At 32.4% G+C, this 24643-nt stretch overlaps 1 protein-coding gene across 1 annotated transcript in view; it reads left to right on the top strand.

Moving 5' to 3' along the window:
• Positions 1-24643, top strand: part of LOC117104992 (kalirin-like) — a 182487-nt gene that overhangs the window by 23456 nt on the left and 134388 nt on the right. Inside the window, exons 4-13 of the mRNA XM_033245970.1 lie at positions 2960-3050; positions 8946-9047; positions 9622-9735; positions 10355-10795; positions 11894-12016; positions 13000-13191; positions 14533-14670; positions 15361-15408; positions 18119-18349; positions 18989-19111. Of these exons, the coding sequence (XP_033101861.1) occupies positions 2960-3050; positions 8946-9047; positions 9622-9735; positions 10355-10795; positions 11894-12016; positions 13000-13191; positions 14533-14670; positions 15361-15408; positions 18119-18349; positions 18989-19111 (1603 nt within the window). The remainder of the gene's footprint in view (positions 1-2959; positions 3051-8945; positions 9048-9621; positions 9736-10354; positions 10796-11893; positions 12017-12999; positions 13192-14532; positions 14671-15360; positions 15409-18118; positions 18350-18988; positions 19112-24643) is intronic.

Raw genomic sequence — 24643 nt, 5'->3', positions numbered from 1 at the left:
ACCAACTAGAAAAATTATCTGGTGGAAATGCAGTAGTTACAATCAGTGGCGTTTCTAGGAGTCTTGAAATGGGGGTGCTGATGTGGGGGGGGGGGAACATGAAGGTGAAGTGGGTGGCTCGATCAGTTGAGGGGCGCTTATTTGCAAAATAAGGTGATTTTAGGTGGCTTTTAACTACTCGACCGTGATTTTTTTGGGGGGGGGCGATTGGGGGTCGCGAGTAATTTTTGGAGGGGCGTGCGCACCCCCTAGATATTCCCCTGGTTACAATATGCCTAATATGACAGACAGTTTCTTATATTAGGGGCAGTTCTATGAGTGTTGAATTTAGAATGATTGTTTTGGGGTACTGCAAACTATGGTCCAAGGGGTGGTATCTCTTCTCTCTTGTGTGATCAGGGCATGTATCCCCGGACGTTTAGGGGATAAATTTTAGTCCATTCATTTCTTATTATGGAATATCTATGGCTGACAAAGAACGGTCAATGTGTGGTTTGGACTTCTGACCTCAAGGTTCAGGACCTGAATAGTAAATACAGAACCAAACCGCTTGTCCCATATATTGTTTACTTGATTTCATCACAAATTAATTTGTATATAATTAATGATTCATCAAGTACTGTATGTTGACTTGTAAAACCCATGAACCCAATCTATCTCCAAAAAGCATGTTACAGAAGGGCATTATAATCTATGTCAACTGAAATGAAGCATTCAATGGCAGCCAGCTGTCTCTAAAAAGGGACAGCAATCATGAAGTACAAGTACAATAGAGATGTAGTTTAGTATAGTAATCAAGGTGCTCATCTTCCGATGTTGGTGACCTGGTTTCAAATCAGGATTTTTGTTCTTCTCAAGACTTTCAACATTAGTTCTTTTGTCAAAATAGGCCTATACCCTCCTCAAACATGATATTGGGTTGATTTTGGGTGTGGGCTTATACCTGGGAAATTCCCTTTTCACAAAAAGGTGATCATCGTCATTTCCACTACCATAATTTGTTGGAAAAGCAATTTTTCAATGCTGTATTCCCAGTTCAAAACTAATCTTTGATTTGTAAAAATCAGCTGACCCATGCATTCAAATCATATCAGTGTTCTCCCAATTGAAACATTTTTCCGTAAAAGTTGAGCAATGCACGCAGTGTGAGGCGTTACCCCTTTTGAGTGGGGTTTATATATTCATAGCCCAGGTAAGATTGGAATGAAGTTCATTTATTGAAAGAGGGCCAGCCTGGATTACCTAGGCCTAATCAGTAGTGTTTTTATTTTACAAACTCAAAATGTTTACTGGTTGGCCGGTTATTTTTACCAGTAAAAATTGATCACTAAAACGACTTTGGGAGAACACTGCATATTCTGAGGCTTTTGCTCTGTGCATGAAATTTGACAAAGTGTGCAATGGGCTTATACCTAAGAAATTATGGTAAATTTATTCCCTAAACATCTACAGTATGAGATTGACACATACAATACCTCCATCCCATATAATACCTGTTTTGTGTTATTTGATAATAACAAATAAACATTCAAATTAGCGAATCTGGCTGATTTATACGCTAATGGTCATAAATTTCTATATAATGCTTTCCAGAATATACTCAAGGCATATTCATCTTAAATTATATTTTTCAGTTATATCGGCATATAAAAATTACAAAATACAAGAAAAAAATCATGCCACAAATGAAGGATTAAAGATAAAGCTGAGAAGAGGCAAAGGTCGTATAAAATTGTGATCGTTTGCATCTGCAACACTACCAACAAGAGCATAACAAAGAATAAAAATATACCCAGACTTGAAATTTAACCAGACCTTTGAACAATAGACCTTTCTGGAGTGTCAATAAAACTTAACAACTGACCAATCAGAACAGCGCTAAGAATGCGTGTGGGTCTTACAAACACACGTGTTGTCTCACAAACGCATGTGTTCGCGTTTGTTTTAACACTGCCATCTTGTGGGATCTTAGCAACCATATCCAATGGGCGGAGCTTAGCGGAAAAGTTTATTGATACATGCTAACAGTGTTGTCTAGTCCTTAATATATTCTGATGTTAATTAACTAGTTAATTACAATCACTTCACATACACCTACAGTATGTATGTAACCATTATCCTACATCACATTAGCCTCCACTGTCCTGCGTCAACACACATTTGGTCAGTAGTATGCGGTAATGTATCTGAGTTTTTGAGCTAACTAGATTATATTATTTTCTAATGAATTGCATGTAAATGAATCATTTGGCCTAGAGATATTCGAATTAGGTGTCATGCCAGAATCATGTTCAATTTCTGCAATTACTTTGATGATTGTAAATATTAAGTATGTTAGATTTTATTTGGAAGTGTTTACCTTTGAATTCTCCACAATGTTGTGTCATCAGTGCAATCTTCGTTTCCGACTTCAAAAATGACAAACTCTTCCAGTTATTGATCTGTTGAACATCCATAATTGTTATTCTGTAAAACTGTTTTCCTCCATCCTTGCTAAGTATCATTATCTAAGAATGATTTTTGGTCAGGTAGTGGACCTTGGCAACCGTTTTTCTTCCCTCAAATAAAGCCTGTATTTCCTCAATTCACTTGTCCCTTTTCTTGTGTATTCTTAACAATCCTTTCAGCATTGCATCTCAGCGTTCGTAAAACATTGCGTTCATTAGCCTTCTGTAGACAAAATGTGTTCAGCAAAAAAAAAAAAAAGAAGACCCGGGAATGAGAATTTTGCTAATGGATTAATGGCACCAAAGAGCATTGAGATTTAAATACAAGTGAACATGGAATTCTATAATTGACCATACAGTCATTCAAAGAAATTACTTGTTATACTTGAGATGCCAAGCCATCAATCCTGTACTAGATCATTTCTGTACATTAAAAAAAAAAAATCCAAAAAAGGTAAAAGAAAAATAAATTAAAAAGTAATTTTTCTTTTTTGTATTTATTTCCTTTTCAGGCAAGAAGTAAAAGAATATGGATTTAGTATAGTGATTGATATGAGAGGCACAACATGGAACTTGGTGAAACCACTTCTTAAAATTTTACAGGTAAAAAATGAGCATGTATTTATCAACTATCAAACGTATGAGTCATTTCAAGACATATAATCACTTAAATCTGGGTTGAAAAGGTGTGTTGGTCCTCATATACATACCAGTGAGGGAAGTTCTGTGCCATTCCCTCCTCAAATTCCTATAATCAATGTCATAATGTTACTGCAAATATAATACCAAGAATGCTGATTTGACAAAAAATCTAAATAACGTATCTCTACTTATATTCTAAATAAAGGAAGATAGTGTAGATTTCAAAAAAAGTAATAAAAAAAATTGTTATTAATGATAGGTGACATTTATTAAGTGTTCTTGCCAGAAGATCGACCCCAGAGCATATACAATGAATTAAGATTACAAATGTAACAGTTACTACAAAAGTAATAGTTACTACAAAAGCCACAACAGACCATAAATTTACAATATGTCAACCATAGTCTTATGCCAAACCATACTACAATAAATTATGTTGTTATTCTTAATAATATCCAATATCACAGCCTTAGTATCATGACCAGCTGTAGCATTGAATACTATTTCGAGTCTAGACTTCATCATTTAATTTTTTTTTGTCGTTTATTTGAAAACATACTTATGTTTCAAGGGAGTGACTCATCCAGTTTTGGTAATAGCACCCTCAACGATCGTTACAAATTTTCTACATAGATCCTTAAATGCATAAGAGTTGTATTAACAGTAATACCTTTTTTATATAATAGACTGGTTGAGTTATACATACGTTACTGGTATTTTCACTGTAAATTGAGATAATGCATTTGGGTGACATTTCCATCATGACGTACTGTATTGCAGTACTGCATATTAATCCTCAGAATTGATGTGCTGAGAGTGGAATAAGCAATGAGTCATCGATTTTAAACAGTGTAATCAACAATTAGTTCATTAGATGAGAACTTCTACAAGAAGATGAAATTAATGGCTCTCCAATGTTACCAGTGTCTTGCATTCATGATTTATTTTGGTGCTGACTCATGTGTCAATCACTCATTCATGATTTATACTGTACATCTGTCACTCACTCATTATTTATTTATTTATTTATAACTCAGTCATTCATCTTCACCGTGTTTATTTGCCACTCATCATTATTTTGTCATTTTTTTATGTAGTCATTTCTCATTCATTGTTTATTTTTTTATTTTTCACTCAAAATTTTTTATTATTCATATTTTTCCCACTCATTCTTCACTCATCATTCCTCACTCTTTGTCACTTACAGTAGTTATTCTTCAATCGGTAATTTTTCATTTATTTATTATTTACTAATTTTTCTCTTAATTCCTCACTTATTCTCGATGTTTTCGATTGTGGTTATTCCTGGTACATGAATAACCAATTAACATTTATTCTGTCACTCAATGAAGACATCACCTTCAGTATTAATTGATTTTCTTGAAAATAATTTTCCGGAAGGTGATTGCATATATACTATTGGGAAATAATTCGCTCCAAATATGACTTGATCCAGAACACTTTGAATTTAAAGTAAGTCATTAGATTTGTTTGTGTCAGGTAATTCGTTGTTTAATATTTAGTATTTAAAAACTGAAAAAACTAATTAAATTTGTAAAATAAGAAAACATAATTTAATAACAATAACAACAAATGCTATCTTAAGAAAAGCTATTGAAAGTTTGATGATACAGTTAATAATATGTATGCCTAAGGCAATGTAGAATACCCACCAAAGCTTATCTATAGGGTAATATGGTTCTACCCCTTCACTCCAATTCAGTCAAAAATGTGAAGGGACATGACTTGACCCAACGTATCAGTGCAGATGCGGTTGGCCTCTGCCTTCCCAATCTGATCTATGGTGTTCCGCCATTCCTTTTCTTACATCACCTGCTTCTTCTGCAATTTTGATTTGAAGTGAGCTGGGGGTTTACTGCATAATAGTAGTTCCTACTAAACTTTAATACAAGTAAGGTTTTTAAGATCCCTTTCCTCTGTCTCATGAACTCAAAACAATGCCTAAAATCATGTTTTTTTTCATACATATAATTAACACAGTATAATTGCAACTGACCTTGAGTACCATATTACATTGTATTCAAGTTTTACTCATCATATTCATACTTTGTGTATAGTATTATAGCATTGTGTTTACACTTCATTACATTATCATATTTTTGTTTATTTGTTAATGTATCCTGTTACAATTGACTAGTATGATGATGTAATACTTATGCAAGTATTTTAAACAATACTTTCTTTTTGTCCTCGGTTTCATCTTCCACTTGAGGTAGATCTTTGTCTCTTCTTAAATTTCTCCCTCCCCTGGGAAAGATCATTTACATAAGCCTCATTATGACAATTAGTTTATGAAGTACCTGTGGAACTAAAAGCCCTTTGACATATCTAAAGAGCCCTTTAGAAAAATAGTGACTCCATACTAAACGCATTTCTGTGTATAATAATTTCTTAATAATAATAATAATATATGTGCTAAGTCGGACTTAAGGGGAATATTTTTTGTTATTTTCCCTTAACGTTGTTTTTTAAATTGTTCTCTAATTTCTCCATTGTCGAAGTTCCCCTTAATTTAGGTTTTGAAACATAATAATAATAATAGTAATAATAATAATAATAATAATAATTTACTTTGATATAGAGCCTCAAATTGCTTAACATTAAAAATAAAAGCCAGGAATTGAAAAAAAATATTGTTTAAAAAGGTGGACTTTAAAGAGGGCTTTGAAAGTATTTAAAGAAGCTGTCTGTCTGATGTCAATAGAAAGGGTATTCCAGTAGAAAACTGAAGCCCATTAGAAGGAAAAACTTTGTTGAAGGATGAGTACTATAGCATAAGCAGGAAGAGATTCCAAGCTCCTTAAGCAGAATATCATCATCATCATCTTTGTAAATATTGTAAGACCTAAGGCAGGACGACCTCAGCATCATACCATTCAAGGTATAAGTGTTTGTAAGGTTGTAATCCATGGGTTGGATTTCATGTATATGCTTCTAAGTTCACACAGAGTTGTGTTCATATTCAAACTTTAATTCCCAGAAGACAAGGCTTGTCTGGATGTTGTTTTCTTATTATGTATGCCTTCAATAAAGTACAGTGACTTTGGAACCCATGTAAATGTAAATATTTTTGCAAAGAAGAATCTCAATTGATGAAATAATACAAGAGTTGAACAAAAGTATGTTGGCGGTATTTTGGTCGTCGGTTAAATTACAAATTTTTGTAGCAGATGAAAATGCAAATTAAAGTCACATCTAGCTATCTCTGAATACACATATTGTTAATGCTAAAAGAGCTGTTCATCTCAGTATGGTAGCTAAGGACAATTGATCTGTGCATTTTAGAAGGCAGATTCAAACTGTTAATCCAATAGACATATATTCATCTCAGCAACAGTGTCTCAGATAGGGAGAATGGTTAAGCCGAGACAGTGCTACCGTATTTATCTCAGTGTAGCTAAAGGCAGGGGAAGCTAATTACATCCTTGCATTCTCAAAAAAACAGGCCAAACTGTTATACCCAATAGGCTGATGCATTCTAAGAAGACAGGCAAATTGTTAAAGCCAATAGAGGCATCGATTTCAGTTCCGTAACTAAAGACAGGTAAACTGTTAAAGCCAATGGACCGATCCATCTTAGTACTGTAACTAAGACAGCTAAACCGGTAATGCTATATAGTTGTCCTATTCATCTTAGCACAAGTAGGTATTGGATCTCTGTACATTTTGTCGTACACAACGGGATCGATATATATATATCTCACAGAGGACATAATCAGTGACCGGGAACTACTGGATAGTAGTAGTCATGTGACATGTAGTTGGTGTACTGTAACATACACTGCAATCAGTCTAAAAGTATAGGAAAAAGAAAAATGTTATGGAGTAAAAACAGGTTCCTACTAATATGCGAAAAAATATGAAAAATCTGGACCCATTTTCTTAAATTTTTTCCCATTTTAAGCTAAATATGCATAGGAATTCATGTAATCTTTAGTTAACCTTCAGTCTAGTAGGCCTAATCGTATTGTATCCTACTCCCAGTACGTAGATCAAAGTATCTTGCATACCTAATCTGGCCGCAGATATGCAGGGTCAGTCACTAGTAGGCCTAGCATTTCGTGTCGTGGTTTAATTCATTAATTGTCAAATGTTTTGGTGGGATTTACTCTAACCACCATTAAGAAAAATGTAACTGATTGAAATTTGTGGTATAAATATTTTCATATTTGCCAGCGGTATTCTTGAACCTCCTTTTATTGGGATACAAAAAGGATTAGACTGCACTAAGTCTCTGTTTGTATACATATTAAAGTGTAATTCATTTGTATCCTGCACGTTGTAGACCTACGGGAGCCTAGGCTTGTGTTTATTGAATTTGTAATTACTGCGTTTTTTTATGCTGTGTTCCAAATTAATTGAACTGAGGTTTGCTTGTGAAATTCTTCATTGATATCCTTTGGTTTTCTTCTAGTATTTGATGCATAATCAAATTTATGAAGCCACTTATATTTAGTTGTGGTATTTACACTGAATTTTTTTAACGCCCATCAAATATATTAAACTTTTATGTACCTCCTTGCAATGTGCGTCATTGTTCTAATAAAGCTTAGCAATTTATTTATTGTTAAATTAAACTATAAAAAGAAACATTTTAAAATTCACTCAATATGATCAAACTTGGTAAGTAATTTAAATGTATAGTCCTTGTTATCTAAATATTTGGAATGTGCCCTTTGTATATTTAGTATGCTATACTACAAGGGTATTAGATAGCATTAAATACTAGGCTACAGACTGTTATTTATTTGCTATCCATATTTTAATGAAAATGTTAACGGTTACGTTAGAGGTAGAATTATTTCTAAGAGCCGAAAGGATCAAGTTTGGACAAATGGCAATGAAAATGTTGAAATGCATGTAAATATTTATAATGAAGTAAATGTAATTAGCTGTACCAGTTTTGAGACAAGTGATGCACGTTGATTTAATAAAAAAGAAAGAAAAATCAGTAATGATAAAGTGTTTTGCTATAAAAAAAAAAAAGTTGGTTATCAGCCAATTTAAATGAACAAAATATAAATGGTAGTATTATATGTCTGCAAATCTACTATTTATAATTATTTTTTATCAATTTTATTATATTAACATAATTGTAAGCTGATAACTTAAATATAGATTCAAGATTCGAAAAATTTATTCATCCTCAAAGAGGAAATCCATCATGTAATTGAATATGAAGTAAAAATTAACAAAATAATAAATTATTTAGTAATTCACAAATATTCAGTAATCCATCCCATTCAAATATTGATAACATAATATGTGCAATACACACCTTAACTTCACACCAAACCCACAGCATTCAAATGTGTTAGAAGAAATTAACAAGTTTCAATCCAGTGCCATTATCGTGCTGTAAATTACCTGCAAACGAAAAGCCTTTGAAGTTAATTGACTTCAATTGGCAGATACATCTACGTTTAATGGTAGAAAAGAGCAGTGTTTTGCCAAGCAGATCTCCCTGCGGGCAAGTTGAAAGCGATACAGACCAACTTAAATACTTACTATCTTACATAATGCAAAGGTTACTATTGGCTATGGGAAATTTAAGACTTGCACTGCTCAATTTGAGCATACAAAATGTGTCACCTTGTGAAAGTTACGAGTGAATATCTAAATATTTCACCAAATTTTGAGTGAAAAAATTCACTGTGACAAACAGATAATATGAATATTGTATAATTTTCACCAAAAAACATTAAAATAGACAAGTACTATAGATTGATAAATGGATATTGACAACAAAGTAATTAAAAAGTATATGAAGTTAAATATGAATTCCAGAAGAATTATGAATAATATTATGAATAACTTTTAAAATTGTATTTACAGGATTGCTTACCTGATCAGATCTACATCGCATACCTTATAAAACCAGATAGTCTCTGGCAAAAACACAAAGCTAGTCTTGGAACATCAAAACTGAAGTTTGAGGTTTGTATGGAAAACAAGTTTTGTTTTCGTCGCTCTTAATGTCCTTCATGGCCAATATAATCCAAAAATCATTAATCGCTAGGAAATCCATAATCATACCTATTTGTTACCTGTTACCTATGCTACCTGTGTAGCAGTGGCATATTTATGGGCTCTTGGGGGTGCACACCTACTAAAATAATCTTGCAACCCTTAGGATCCCCCTTCCCACTGGAAATGTGCTGAGCAAAAAAAATATGTTCACATAGTTAAAATTCACTTTATTTTGCCAGCTAATTTTTCCCCTCAATTGTCAAGCCCCCGCCATTAGTCCTCCATGTCGATACTCATGGATATGCCTCTGCTGTGTTGTTTTGCCCATAAAATGTTGTAAGTTTCCCAGAGTTTCCACCTCTCCTACACTTTTTATGATGGCAGTCCAGTTACTTTCTTCTTCACTATTTTCATTCAAGTTGTTCACATTTCTCTGCCAGTTTCTATATCTTCATATTGTTTTGTTTTTGATGACCAATGGGTGGGCTCCAGACCTTGTAAATCATCTTCATTTTAACCTATTGATATTGTTTTGTTACAGACACACATGATATCTCTAGAAGGTTTACTGAAAGCTATAGATGTATCTCAACTTACCAGTGATTTAGAGGGACATCTACCATATGACCATGAAGAATGGATAGAATTAAGACTTGTAAGTCCGTCACCAGCTACGCTTCAAAGTTTCAACTATTTATTTCTCAAATTGAAAAAAAAATCCACTTACACATCACATCTACTTAATTTTGCATTTCCAAAAAACTCCCAATATTCTATGAAGAACACAAGAAGAAAGATGTAAAAAACATTAATAACAAATATTTCAGGGCCGCCTAATGATCCACTCATTGGATTGTCTTTGACCTGGAAGTGTCACCCTCATTAAATAACAACAAAAAAAAATATATAGAATATAAAATAAATAAATAAAAAATGTAGGTCATATAAATACTAAGACCTGTGTACTTTATGATATTATTTTGGTCATTGTGTTAAGCAACTATGGAGAATATTAGTTGCAGATATTATTCAGTGCATGACATTAAAAAATTACCAGGTACCCAGTTATAAAGTTGGGTGGTTTATATACAGTAGCATTGCCAGAGATTTCCGTGCAAAATGTCTAGATTCAAAATAGGGTGTCCACATCCACCCATTCCCACCTTGGTTGGAGAACATTTTTAAAATATGCACCTCTAGGTGCCTGGAAGTAGCACTCTCAGATTGTATTTTCCCATGTAAAGCTACATTGAATTATCTTGTTTTTTTCACAGACTATTGAGGATTTTCTTTCCCGTGCAATTTGTCTTATGGATCAAATGGAGAAGCTACGTATCGAGATGAGCGCTAAAAATCCAACCAACGACATTCACGCTACCCAGCGGAGGATTGAGGACCATTCAAACCTTCGTAGGGAGATTTACAATATCCCTATTGATCGAATTAATCAGGATGGACATCGTCTACTACGCAAAATATGCGGTTTTTCAGCTGAGGAAAGTACAACCGACAGTGGTTACGGGAGTAGCTGTGGTAGTTATGGTGGACCACCGAGTATGACAAATCCAGATATTCAGAGTATGAATCCGTCGATCATGAATCTGATGGACAGCATCGGCGTCCGGCGGCAGCATCTGTATCATGTTTGGCATCTCAAGAAGTTGAAGCTTGATCAAGTTCTTCAGATGAGACTCTTTGAACAGGACACCACCGAGGTCAGGACACATGCATCAGGGTCATCATCTTTCACATTCCTTGTTTTCCAGATAAACATTGCTATTGTTATTAATTGTCAACTGGTTCATCATCACCATCAGTACAACGAGCATCAGCATTCTATTATCTTTATCATTTATTTCCATATCCTCAGGTTCATTGTCTTTATCATGGTGCATACTTATCTCTATTTTTTATTGTATTTTTTTATTTTATACATTTTGGCAAGACAATACAAAATGCATTAAAAAAGAAATAATACAAAATACAGCACAAATCACAAGAAATTATGATATGACAATTAATTACATGGATACTCAAATCAGTGCTGCCAAGGAATAACAAAAGCGGCAAAGCCACTGCCATCCAATTAGGATGTGCTATTCCGTACATAAAACAAAATGAATAAATGATTACGTCAAAATAACATAGAAATAACACAAAAATACATTTATTTTATTATATTTACATTGCCATTATAATTAATTATTATTTAATTGGAATTTTTGTATTATATATTTTATAAATAACATTAAAGGGATTTAAAATTTAAGATAATTTAAGAATTACAATTTAAGAAAAACCACCAGTTCTTAGGTCTGCTGGAAGACTATTCCAAATTGGGATACAGGATTTTGAGTTGCTCTGAGAGAACAATTATATTTTACTGAAGGGGCAACAAAGTATAAAAAACACATAAATAAATAGATAATATCCTTCATCATAGTAGTCATCATCATTTTATCACATGCCATAATAGTAGTATTCATCATCATCATCATCTGATCACCATCCTCATTATCTCATCATCATCATAATCACTATGATTCTCATTTCTGTAATATTAATGAGAATCATCTCTAAATAGGTTAAGTTGTTTTATTATTATTCATGTAGCATTAATGATTTATAGACATTCTACTTGTATATGCTTTTCAATTACTTTGTAGCTGCTATATCATAAATTGCTCATATGTTTTCATCAAATCTGAAATTTGTCTGCATTTTGTAGTTATACCATTGCTACAATCTAAAAACCTGTACCATGAATTAATCAAGAAACAATTTTAAATGTAAGATTTTTTTTCTGCAACTAGATTCTGGAAAATTTGCAGCATAACCAGGATTTATTTCTTGTGAACCACACGGACATCGGAAACTCAGCGGCAATGTCAGCTGAACTACAGCAGGAACATGAACATTTTGCAAATAAAGTTAAGGTAACAATTGGATTTTGTCAATTGTGAAAATGTTTGCACATGAGTAAATGGTAACGGTCACTTGGACACTACCGAACAGCAGTGGACATTTGACCTTTCAGTTAGTATAACATAGTCAGATCAGTGTAAAGGTATAGGAAATAATATTGTGAGAAACAATTACAACGAAAGGCAGTTGTATCGTTTAAAATAGTGTTCATGCACTCTTTTATTCAAAAGTCTTTACATTTTAAGCTCTGGAATTCATGGAATCCTTCATTTTTCTACCTCCATGATGAGACTAGAGATTCGTAGCATGTTTAACTCACATTTTCGTGGGTAAAAGAATTTCATAGTTTCTAATCAGACTTCTGATATAGATCTATCATATTTTGAAATCCTCAATATTTGGAGCCAGTATCCTTTGGAGCATTATCAAACCAGTCTGACAGTGTTCCTAAGTTCAAATACCTTTTTGTATTTGATTAACTTCTCACAAATACAGTGAAAGAATCATGCCAACAGGTGACAATCATCTCTTTTATACCTGGTATTCAGGCGCTATAAAGCAGTCGATGGTGTTCCAACCAACATCATTCAAAATGAATGATTTGCTTCACATCAGAAATACTTGAAGATGCCATGGATTTTTCTGTTTACAATATTGTACCAGCTATAGCTTAGTGGAAGCGGTTTGGCACAGTGGAAATGGTTGAGGTCTGGGTTTCAATCATTTGCTGTACATTTCGCTTGTGTCCTTGAGCAAGGCAGTTTATCCACATTTCGTCAGTCTACCAGGTGGAGCATCGCACTCTCATCTACTTCATGCTACAGAAACTGTGGAGAAGCTTCAGTCCGTATGGGCCCTAGTGGCTCAGCAAGGATTTAATTTATTATAGCTTATGTGACTCTGGTTACCAATTGTGCCTATCTCTAGTTAAAGTAGTTAAAACAAGACATAATTATAACAATTTCAGTATTTTGTATTACCTTTGTTTTTCTAGTCCATGCACCAGGATATCAGTAACATTCTGACAGTATCAAGACATCTAGTTGGCAGTGGTCACTATGCTCAGGAAGAGATCCAGTCCAGAGCAGACCAGTTACAGAAGGAATGGAGAGCATTTTCGAAGGCACTAGATGAGAGAAGCAAGCTGTTGGAGATGTCTGTTGCATTCCATAGCAAAGCGGAAGAGGTTTGCTCTGGTTTTATAGTTTAATATTTGTTATAGTATATAAATTAATACATTTGCTAGGTAAAAATATTTTGGCAACTGAGGGTATTACTCTCACTCGGAGAATGATGTCATCATTAACTTTGAACCCATATTAATCCTTTTGTGCCTGTTAAAATATAACTATGATATCTCTGAACTTATTGGCTGTGGTATGTAACATGCTTAGCCACATTCATATGAACTTACAATTTAAATACTCTACAAGCACAGCACATGAGAACATCTAAAAAAAAATAATGGAACCCTTCTTACACAGAACCGCAAAAGAATGGAAGTGATTATGTGTTAGGCGGCTTTTGCAAGAGGCTAGGAACCGACTCTTCCATAATTTTTTTTTTTTTTTGTGGGGGAAGGGGGTGGGGTCTGTCCACATTATAAAGCTATAGGCAATAGTTTATACAGGTTAAGTGTATCACTCATAAGACTACCGACATCACTACAGATTTGTGTAATTCTGAATTACAGATTGGGGTCTTTAACAATCAGTTAAGATTTGTAATGCGTATAATTAATTAAAGATCAAACAACTCAAATTAAAATAAGTATACTTTATGTAATCAAATATTGCAAGTAATTGCCTTAAAGAGTCTTTGTATCGTAGTTTTGATTAAGTGAAATATCTACATCGTTGTAGACAGAAGCAGTTATTTAAAATCACTTGTAATTTTGACTAGCTTTTATCAGTCATTCATAGAAACGTTGCCAAAACTAGGTTAGAAGCATTTGTCATTTAGAAATTTCATCATGTGTTGATAGAAAAAAAATCGAAAGAACTCTAGAAAATAAATTATTCTACATTTGTTTTGGAATGAGCAGGCAAGATAATGGGTGTTTTATCAACAGTGGCTTCATTTTGTAAAGTGGCATTGCTGTTATGAATTGAAGTCCCATTCACATTGCAATAGTGAGCTGCATGGTTAAGATTGATAAGCTGATGGAGACTAGGTGACTCTGTGCTGACTTTTTAAAAGACACAAAAATATATTGGAGAGCGTAGTTCAGAGAGTTAAGGACCTAAAACCACAGCGCTCTTATAATGCGTGCTGATTGATACTAGCGCTAGCGCCAGCGCCATTGTGAAGCACACAAGTAGCTTGGATATGAAATACTTGATTTCTGCAATTGTTACGACCTCCTTTTAAAACCTGGTTTCTGATTGGTCAATCTATTTGGTACGTAGTGGGCCTCTGTTTGTACTTGTAGAATAGTTTATGGATGATACCAGTCTAGTTTGTTTTTGTGGCTATATCACCAGTGATGTATGATTTATGGAATGCTGGAATTGGTTTTATCTTGTAGTATTTGTCTCACGTGTGGGGATGGGCTACACATTGTCGAGGTCACAGTTCACCCTTGCCGACTAAAATAGAGGAATTGGAGTCTGCCCTACTTTCGCACCAACGTCTACAAGAAGATATAAACTATAGCTATGCTGAAGTAAGTACTTAGTGTTTAAAATCAATTATATATCATAATTCATTTACCATGAAACAATGCATTTATTTTCCTAAATCAATTGTTTAAATTATTTTAATAAATCTTGGTATTCGTAGTTTTTTTTTCAGAGTCCATTATTTTGAGCACCTACTTTTAAAAATTATGCATATTCATATTTGTACAAAATATAATTTTATATAAATAGACTATAGATTCAATTTATATACACCTGAATCACCAAAATATGCAAGCTAACAGTAATCATACATGTTGAAGTCATTGTATTAAATTATTATGAATTATAAGTTAGATCATAGTATTGGTAGATGCCATGATTATTATTATAAGATGTCCATACTCATTCTCTAATAAAATATATTTGTGTACAATTGCGAGAAAACATAGAGGATAATTTCTCTAACTTTTGAACTTAACATAAGTATTATTCAGTATATTTGTGATGTATATCATTGTGGATTTTCTTAACTGATGAATCCTGTTGAATTTGAATTTAGATTATAGAATGAACATACTGTATCATTGCAAGTGTTTTCTATTGTTATTACTCCCAATTCATTGATAAGTTCTGCCATCTTGTTCATTTCAACTGAATACAAACTTGTCTGATAATTATTTTGTGTCTGTTCCTTCACTCTTTCACTTCCTACTTCATCACTGTTGCACCTCTAGCTTCGAACCCATGGACAACACATGTTAAATAAGCTGCAGCAGTTACAGGTAGCGCCCTCTACGTCTTTATTGTTCTCTTCAACTTTTGTTGAATATTCATGCATTCCTAATTAATTATTCATGAGATGATCTGATGAGCATGTGCAGTTGGAGCCTGGGTAGATATTTACAGCATATGCATGTGTATAGCTTTGGTTAATTTCCTTTGTTTTTTTTTCCACCGGTATGTTAAATGTTTTTTAAGCATGATATCCAAATGTGAAATTATGACCAAATGCCCACCCAACTATGTTTTTTTTCTTTAATTAAAAACCGTGTTTAAAATGTGTATACATTTCAATTTTGATACATTTTAGACATAATTTACATGTTTATATATTAAAAATATGTATTTAATTATTATCTTTAACTCAGTAGGTAGAAAATACATTTAGAAGTTCATGGTCATTTCCTTTGTTTTTTATCCTTACTTGCTCTGAAATATAGATTACTTTTCGCTATAAAAAAAAAAAAAAAAAAATCATCCATTTTTAGAGCATTAGAAAGCATGCATGCTATACTATACAATTTTTAGAATTTTGCAATTCATGCGTGCTATATATAAGAGCAAATAAAACTGAAAATGATTTGAATTACAAAAATGTCCTAATATATTGATAAAACATTTTGAGATGGAATTATTAAAAATTAATTTTCTTGTCTAAAGAAGCTTTGTATTTGGTATATGGATTTGTTATAGGAGGTCCTTTCCAAATTATCATTTTTCCAAAATTGAAAAAAAAAATTATACATTATCTTTGGTGTTTTTTTTTTATATTCTAAATTAATAAGATGTTATCTAAATCTGATAGTGTAAATTATTTAGATAAATAAAATATATGTGAATATAAGTATTATTGTATATACTAGCTTTTTCTAAGAGTTTGCAAATATTGCAATCTCTTTAAAATATAATGCTTTATATGTCTCTATTTTGTGCTCTATTTTGATGTAAATTGTGATGTGGTCAGCGAAAAAAAAAAAGATAGCCTAGCCAATTCTGTAGCATGCTAATAATTTTTATGTAAATTTTATAAAATGTTGTAAAATAATGGGATGAATTTGAATCTCTGTTATTGCAGTTATACTCTTTGTTATTTTTTTTTTAACAATGTTTCTGTTTCCCTTCCATCATAATTTTCATTCCCTAAAAATTTCAATTTATTTTACAGTTTCTTTCAACAAAATAATTCACCTAGCAATTGGCAATTTAATTTTTTCCCAAATGTGGTATAACAATTATATTAGGTATTATAAAACTTGGGCAAATAAACTATGCATTAATGTTCAAGTGTATAAAACCATAATTAATCGCTGTGCTGATTCTCATGGAGCCGCTCCAGTACTATGACCCAGTAACCCAGACACAATGTCGGATATTTTAAGGGTGATATATGTATGCTAATAAAAATTTTAACTAACATGATACATGACATTCTTTCTGTATTTGGAATTATAAAAAACAAAAAACCAGAACAAATACAGATTGACCTGATCAAATAATTGGTTGGTTGAGCTAAATTGCTTAGTTTTGGTGAAACCCAACCAAATCATATTTTTGACTATCTTGTCAATTGAATTGAGATCTATTCATTCCATCGTTTTGCAGATTAATCATTTCAATAATATTTTATCATTCACTGCCTACAGAGCAGACAGTTATATATTGAGGCAATCATACCACAGTGGGTGGAGTCAGATGAAAACTCATCAATATAATGTATATGTTTATATTTTATTAAATGATTTTGTTTTTTTATTTATTTTCTGAAAACTTATAAGCTTAACTTTTTCTGTTTTTGTTTCAGCTTTGTAATTTCCTGTTTGATGGTTTAATTTTATCTGATTTTTTCCGTTTATCCTCATATTTTTTAACGTTTCCTCTTTTTACATCCTTCATTATTTTACAGATTCAGTTATATTCCTTATATCATTATGTAGCATTCTGTTTATTTGTGTGTGTGTTTATTTATTTTTTTTGTAAATTACATGTGCAACTGTGGTTGTAACAAATGGGATTTTTGTTTAGATTTAATACAAGGTAAATCATTGTATTTTTATTTATTTTATGCCTAGGTTAAATTTAGGTATGTTTGTTTTCTTATCTGCTTATAAAAAACATTTGTTCTCACTTCAATGCTTCTGAATACTATGCCAAAAGCTATTTTCATAATACAATGTTTTTATGCTACTGTACATTTTTAAATAATTCCTTCTATACCACCATCATCAATAAGTACAGCCTTTGAATGGGGCATTTAGTTGTATGTCCTGTTTGCTTAACAACACATGAGTGCACAAAAAAGAACTTTGTACACAAATAAAAAGAAATGTTTAAATTGATTACCAACCAAGGGTCTATGAATGTAGAGTTAGTATTTATGTGTCTCTTAATTGGGGAAGATTTTTTTCTCTCATTATATTGAAAGCCAATAACTTAAATGCAAAGTAAGCGGTCCAAATATTGATTTTTTTCCCTCCATGTTTTCAGCTCAACGCTCATAATATATCCTTAGTATACCCTCTGCCATTAGTGCTATCAATATAACTACTACAAAACCGGATAAGGTTAACTACCAGGTCAATAAATCATTGAATATTATAATGTATTAAACTAGTCAAAGACACATTTTTATAAGGGATCAAGTAATATTAGGAACATAAACCCAAATATGTTATTTCTCAATGTTTGAGGGCGCCATTGCTTTTGTTATTGCAGGTGTGTGCAGATGGTAAATCTTTACTAGATGCATTACAGCAACCAGTGAGTGAGGAAAGCGAGGATTCCGTTACCGCTCAGGCAGATTATTCAAAGTCTGCTACTCATGTGCTGGATGTAGTACATGAGATTCTTGATAATCATCGACATTTAGACGAGATGTGGCAGCAACGTAAGACGGTATTTCAGCAACAGTTGCAGTTGCTACTGTTTAAACAAGACGCTGAAGAGGTAGGAAATCATTTACTTAATTTATACTGCATATATATACTTTTCACTCTCATCACCCCTCAACATTATAGAACTCACCAATTACAGTATGGAACAATGTGGTAATGCAAGTCCCATTATGAAGCTTAACGATTGTAGTTATTCTCATCCATAGGAAAAATTCTGTTGTCTTATAAGATTTGACATAGGACTATGGAATTGAGGGCTAGCATATTAAGCTCAGGGGTATATCTCTACTCTAGCTCTATGATAGTAATGAATTTTTATGTTTAAGTTACTCTTTTGTGCTGGAAATTGTGGTGGAATTCTAAAATTACAGACTGCTTTGATGATTGATTGTTATCCAGTGTTGTCTGACAGTATTTTAAATCAAACACATAAACAAACATTAGCAGCGTGGCTGCATCTTTTAACAGTCAATTTAATTTTCAGCTTTAAGACAGAAATCCTGATTAGATTTATACTGAAATGTAATCCAATGGTGTTTGCTGTCAAATACGATTACATCCACCCATGATGTTACATTACTCCATGATCAACCAGACAATTGCCATTTTTACTGCCAAAGGAGAAAGTGTTTGCTGCCCTCTTATGTTGGCTGTTATTCAAAGATATTTATGGTTGTTGTTGTCTTGCTAGGTTTTAAATTGGTTGGACAACTATGGTGAGGTATTCCTTGGAAAGCATACCGGTATTGGGAAATCACTCAAAAAGGCTAAGTCACTACTAGAAAGGCATGAGGAATTTGAATCTAGAGCTAAGGTAAGCCCTAAATTTTTTTGAGTAGGCGTTATGTAATTGTTAATAAACATTAATGATGATGAGGTAGTTTTGCCTATTGTCTCTTATCATCAGCCTGTAATTGTCCAAAAATGAATAAACATCGTTAAAAAACTTCAGAAAGTTACACCCTTTCCACTCCCCCATTTGTACTATAATTAAAAATATCCATTAAAACATTATTTTGATTGAAAATTATTACTATTTGTGTTGGTTTTTTTTTCATTTGGGTCGTACATATTACTTTGTTTTTTAATTTTGTTTGCTTGTCAGCCTTATTTTTATTAATATCAAATATACTCTTATTCATTATGATATACTTTTTATCATTAAAAGAATCTATTATTAAAATGTTGCATTTCTAATGAAGGTCTACGTATATTTGAAACCAGCTTCAGTTGATCCCACTTTTCTTTATGTGATCATTAGTTGTATATTTCTGTGGCATAATTTATGGTTGATTTCTAGGCAGTTGGTCTCCACAAGGCAGTCAAATGTCACATAATTGCTATTCATACTCTGTATAATTATGAATATCTCATGGTTACTATTCATACTCAATTATAATTAAGAATAGCACATTGTTTCTATTCATACTTAATATTGAGTTAATGGATAGCACATGGTATCTATTTCATCACTCATGATGAAGAGTATATATATATACTCAGTTGCATATGATAACTATTCTTTAATTAGGATTATAAATAGTACATGGTTTTTATTCATATTTTTGATTATGAATAATTACCAGTATATAGTTTTTTATCCATACTTCATTATTATTTTAAGAGGCACATGGGCCGCTCTGTTCATTATCATTATTATTACCGGCAGTACGGTTCGCTATTCATACTCTGTTATGAAATAGTGCATGATTTATCTATTTATACCTAAAATTATGAAGAGTTCAGGGTTGTTATACAGTATATTGCTTCATTTTAACTGTGAATAGCAATCAGAAAAAAAACCTAATTACCAAAATAAAAATAATAAAAAGTTTGGGGTGTAGATTATACGCATCAGTCCACAACTGAAAATTCTGGACCGTGGAACAAATTTGAGCTTCAAAAAGTATAAAAAACGGTTTATACTACACGGTTAACATAAAAACCATGTTTAGGTCTCAGTATAGTGGCAGCTTGTTCTCTAAGATTTACATTATGACCTAGGGCCTTATTCTAGGGTTCTTTGCCAACCATCCGTCACCCTATTTCATTTGGGAAAATAGTGACAAGGCTAAAGTTCATAGTTATGGTGTAAAGTGTAAGGTGTTTATTAATAATCTTGAAAAGTTTCTTTTCATTTCTGAGCACCTATTTTGTAAAAAAAAAAAAAAATAAAAGGTGATGTTAGATTTTTAAGATTATTTGGTTGGTCAGACTTGAGCAACACAAAGTTTTCTTGGCTTAATTAAAATTAGCATATTCTCAAATCATGTGCGTATCACCGTATACATACATTTTTGATGAGTGTGGTATAAGCAATCTCTGGCTTGATCAAGACAATTGTAATAAAACATGGATTATTAACAGTCTTTTCTTAAGACTGGATGATGATATGGCAATGCAAAATAGGTCATATGAGATAAATACAAATATACTGTGTATAAATTATAAATTGTTTAATTAAAATTGTGATTTTGAAAGATATTTATTCAAACTAAACATGCCCGATACTGTGTAGATTTCATTTTAAGAACCATAAGTTGCCTATTTCTGAGAATCGATACTTACCGGAGGTATCAAGCAAATTATGTAGTCTTTGTGATACAAAAGACATTGGGGACGAATTTCATTATGTTTTAAAATATCCAGCTTTAATTGCTCCTAGGAAAAAAATACATAAAACAATACTTTTATATTTGCCCAAATGTTATTTTAGCAGTTATTTCAAACTTCTAACGTTAAACAATTAGTTATGCTTGCTCATTTTGTTAAAGAAATAATGGTAATGTTTGAATTTAATTGTGCTTCATCTCACTTCTGTTCAGTATAACTTGGTTTGTACTGTTGCTCTCATATCCCGAAAGGGGTCGATAGAGAAAGAAATAAATGAAATGAAGTGAATACAAAACCTTAATGACAATATTATAAATACATGTGTTTTTAAATATGCAATTTGTAATATTGCATTCAACTATAATTGACCTAGAATTTATTACTTACTGTTTTGGGAATTAAACTTTGAATACTGTATGTTGAATTTTTTTTTCCTAATTAATAATGTGTCATTAGGCCAGTGACCTCTTAAACCATTTATTTCTCTCAGAATTCAGTGTCCAGAATTGATCTGATGTAATCAGTTTTCTTGGATCCAACTATAGTGTAACAACTTTAGGAAATATTTTTTTCATTATTTCTTCACATATATCTGCTTTGATAGAAGATAACAAATAGAATAAATTGACATATTATTCAAAAGTGAAGAAGTACACATTATACATTATCCATAGTTGTTAGTCTGTATGCAATGATCTGTAGAAAAAGTTGGGTAATCAGTAGTCATCTATTGGTCTAAAAATTAAAGAGAGCAGTATAACTTCTCTGGCTCCTATTGACAAATTCTAGCTACCTTTTGCTCTATGTGTAATATATGGAGTGAGCTATAGTGCCTGTTGGTAATTGTATCAATTATCTGTTTACTCTTGGGTTTAGCAACCTATTTGTATGTTCAGTGTAGCAACCTCTTTATATACTGTTACTATTGGGAATATGTATCAATCCCTGTGTTTGCAAAGTAGTCTAGTACAGTAATGTTATTGTTATAACAATGTTTTGATTCATATAGCACCTTATACAAGTCCAGTCTCAAAGTGCTGTAACATTATAGCGCTGGTTTTTTAGATTGGCACAAAGGGCAACCTTTCCCATTCCCTGAAGAATGTACCTAGATAATGCGTCTAGAATGCGCAGAGACCTGTACATTCAAAGCAGCAACGTCCTACAAGGTACCCATTTATATTCCTGGGTGGAGAACAACATTGGTAAATTGATTTGCCTAAGGACATACTGTAAGCTAAATTCAAAGTGATGGTTTGATTGAGAGCCAGGCACACATTCGCTGCACCAAACTCAATATATAAGTTCTATGTATTAATTGATTTGATGATGATTCCACTATAATTTTATAATTAGCCATACTTTGGTTGTTAAAATTGACTAAGTGTGTTGCCTGGATTATTTCTACGCTCTAAAGGCTTAGAAGAATCCTGAGTTACCTTGCTTGGTGGCTGAGATGGGTCTGATTTCAATCACCTATTGAGGTATTGCTGTTGGGAACTGTGAGTTTACAGTATTTTTAGCTATGAATGGTATTAAAAATAGCTTATGTGTGCCTCCCATGGTTTGTAGCTTGTCATTCTTTTAAGGGACTAAAGCGTTAATGAGTGCCTGATAAGTCAGTATAGGTGTTGTGGAGTGGTTCTGGAATATAAGATCAGATGTTTTGAATTCCTTCTACATATTGCTGTAAGTATATGTTACCTACTCAACTTTTCTAGCTTCCATTATTGTGATAAAATAATAGTAGACCTGTTTCTAGTGTACAGTATATTGCTACTGTCTAATGTAATTATTTTATAGGCATAGATATGGATGGTTAGTTGGTTGGTCGGTTGGTTTATTGATCGGTTTAATGCAGTTGATACAAATAATAATCAGTCTATAATTTATAAGAAGGCTTAGCTAAATGAGTTGAACATTGGGACATGAAATACCATTTACTTGATCATGTGAAGTGTTGTTTAATAGTTAATCATTTTAAGCTATGTTTGCATTGGATTAAATAAACTTCAACAAGACTGAAGGTAATTTTCCATGGCTATATCTTACCACTGTTTACACTTTTCAATGTTTGTTGTTTGTCATAGCTAAAAAGTGGAGCATTTCTTTTCCTATGCAAGACATCATTTTTTCTTCTTCCAATACCAATCACACACTGGTCAGAATATCCTAACTCTATATAGAGTACTACAGTGTTATGTCACGATACCATGTGATACTACACCGTTGCTATCGTTGCAAAATGAGTTCAACCGGACGCCATTTTCCTCACTGACAAACCATTGATCCCAATTTCTAACGTAATTATTAAGATGTTGTATCTTACTTTTTCTTTGTAAATTTTAAATAATGATTAAATGTGTGTTCGATAATTACTGTAATATAATGCGAGCTTTTCTGTTTTTAGTACATTTTGATGGTAAAATATTAGATTCTAAAATGCCTATTCCAGAAAGCCTATAAAGTCATTCAAGCGTACTGAACGGTAACCAACGTCTGTTGACAACAGAGAGCGCCACCTGGTGTCGTGACGACATAACTGTGGTAGTCTATATAACCCAGGCTATTTGCAAAGAGCTATTATGTTTAAATGAACTAGTTTTTACCAACTAAAAAAAGAGAACTTAGATTTGTTCAAACATTCGATGTATATTTCTGTGAATCATACATCCCAAGAGTTCCATTAGCATAGATGAATATAGTATGGAAATAGCCACTCTAATAGTAATAGATAATTGTTGTTAGGGGAGCTTATTTACTAATGCGATTGCTAAGGTAAATGTAAATATAATTAGCCTAGCAATTTAATTATTCATATCCTGTATCCTGTTGTATACATTCTCTAATTATATAAGTAGTTATTGTATATGAATATTCAAACAATGGTTGTATTTATAGGGGTCATTAAGTGGATTTAGAATTAGTATTAGGATGTAATGAAAGATGGAATTATCATGCTGACGACCTCAATCCCATGATTCCTGTGTAAGCCTTAATTTACTAGGCTTACTTTCTCAAAATTTCCTTGTCAAATTGGATATTACCAGAGTTTAGGAGTGAACAAATAACAGTTTGTTTCAATTTAAATTTTGAAATATTGTATGTTAAGATGAGACAAGCTCATTCTTATCAATTTCTTTCCATATCAGCAATGAATTAGGTAGTACTAGTAGTATGTATTAAGAAGAGTCAAAAGAGTGGTGCTATAGCATGGTGTTTTAAGATTTCCACCTCATGGTCCAGGGTTCAAATCTTGTTTTGTAGTACACCAGAATTTAAAAAAAAATTTAAAGAGCCATTTCATGTTGTCGGTATTTGTTTCACCTGGTGTCATTGTTGATCACCAATTGTTATCTATTTTTTTTTATATATTTTGATTGTACATTGTATCCCTTTGTAAAAGGCATGGTACTGCATACAAATTCCTGTATTATTATTATTATTATTATTATTATTATTATTATTATTATTATTATTATTATTATTATTATTATTTCATAGTGCAATAAACCTTTTCGTAGTATTTATCAAACAGGATTATGAACATATCCCACATCTCACAAACATGTAAGTTAATACTAAATGTAATTTCTGAGTTTTTCAGACAACAATTATCTTGAATCTTGAATCATGTTCCTTTAGACTTTTCTGTACATTTGTTCAGTGGCGTATCTAGGGGAGGGCGTGCGGGAGCACCCCCCAAACAAATTCCTCGCCCCCCCATTCGCAT

This window comes from Anneissia japonica, unplaced genomic scaffold (assembly GCF_011630105.1).
Source record: "Anneissia japonica isolate Jap-2015-1 unplaced genomic scaffold, ASM1163010v1 scaffold287834_len5846547_cov211, whole genome shotgun sequence".
Classification (NCBI taxonomy): Eukaryota; Metazoa; Echinodermata; class Crinoidea; order Comatulida; family Comatulidae; genus Anneissia; species Anneissia japonica.
Note: the sequence above shows the minus strand (reverse complement) of the source record. Positions and strands in the feature narration are given on the sequence as shown.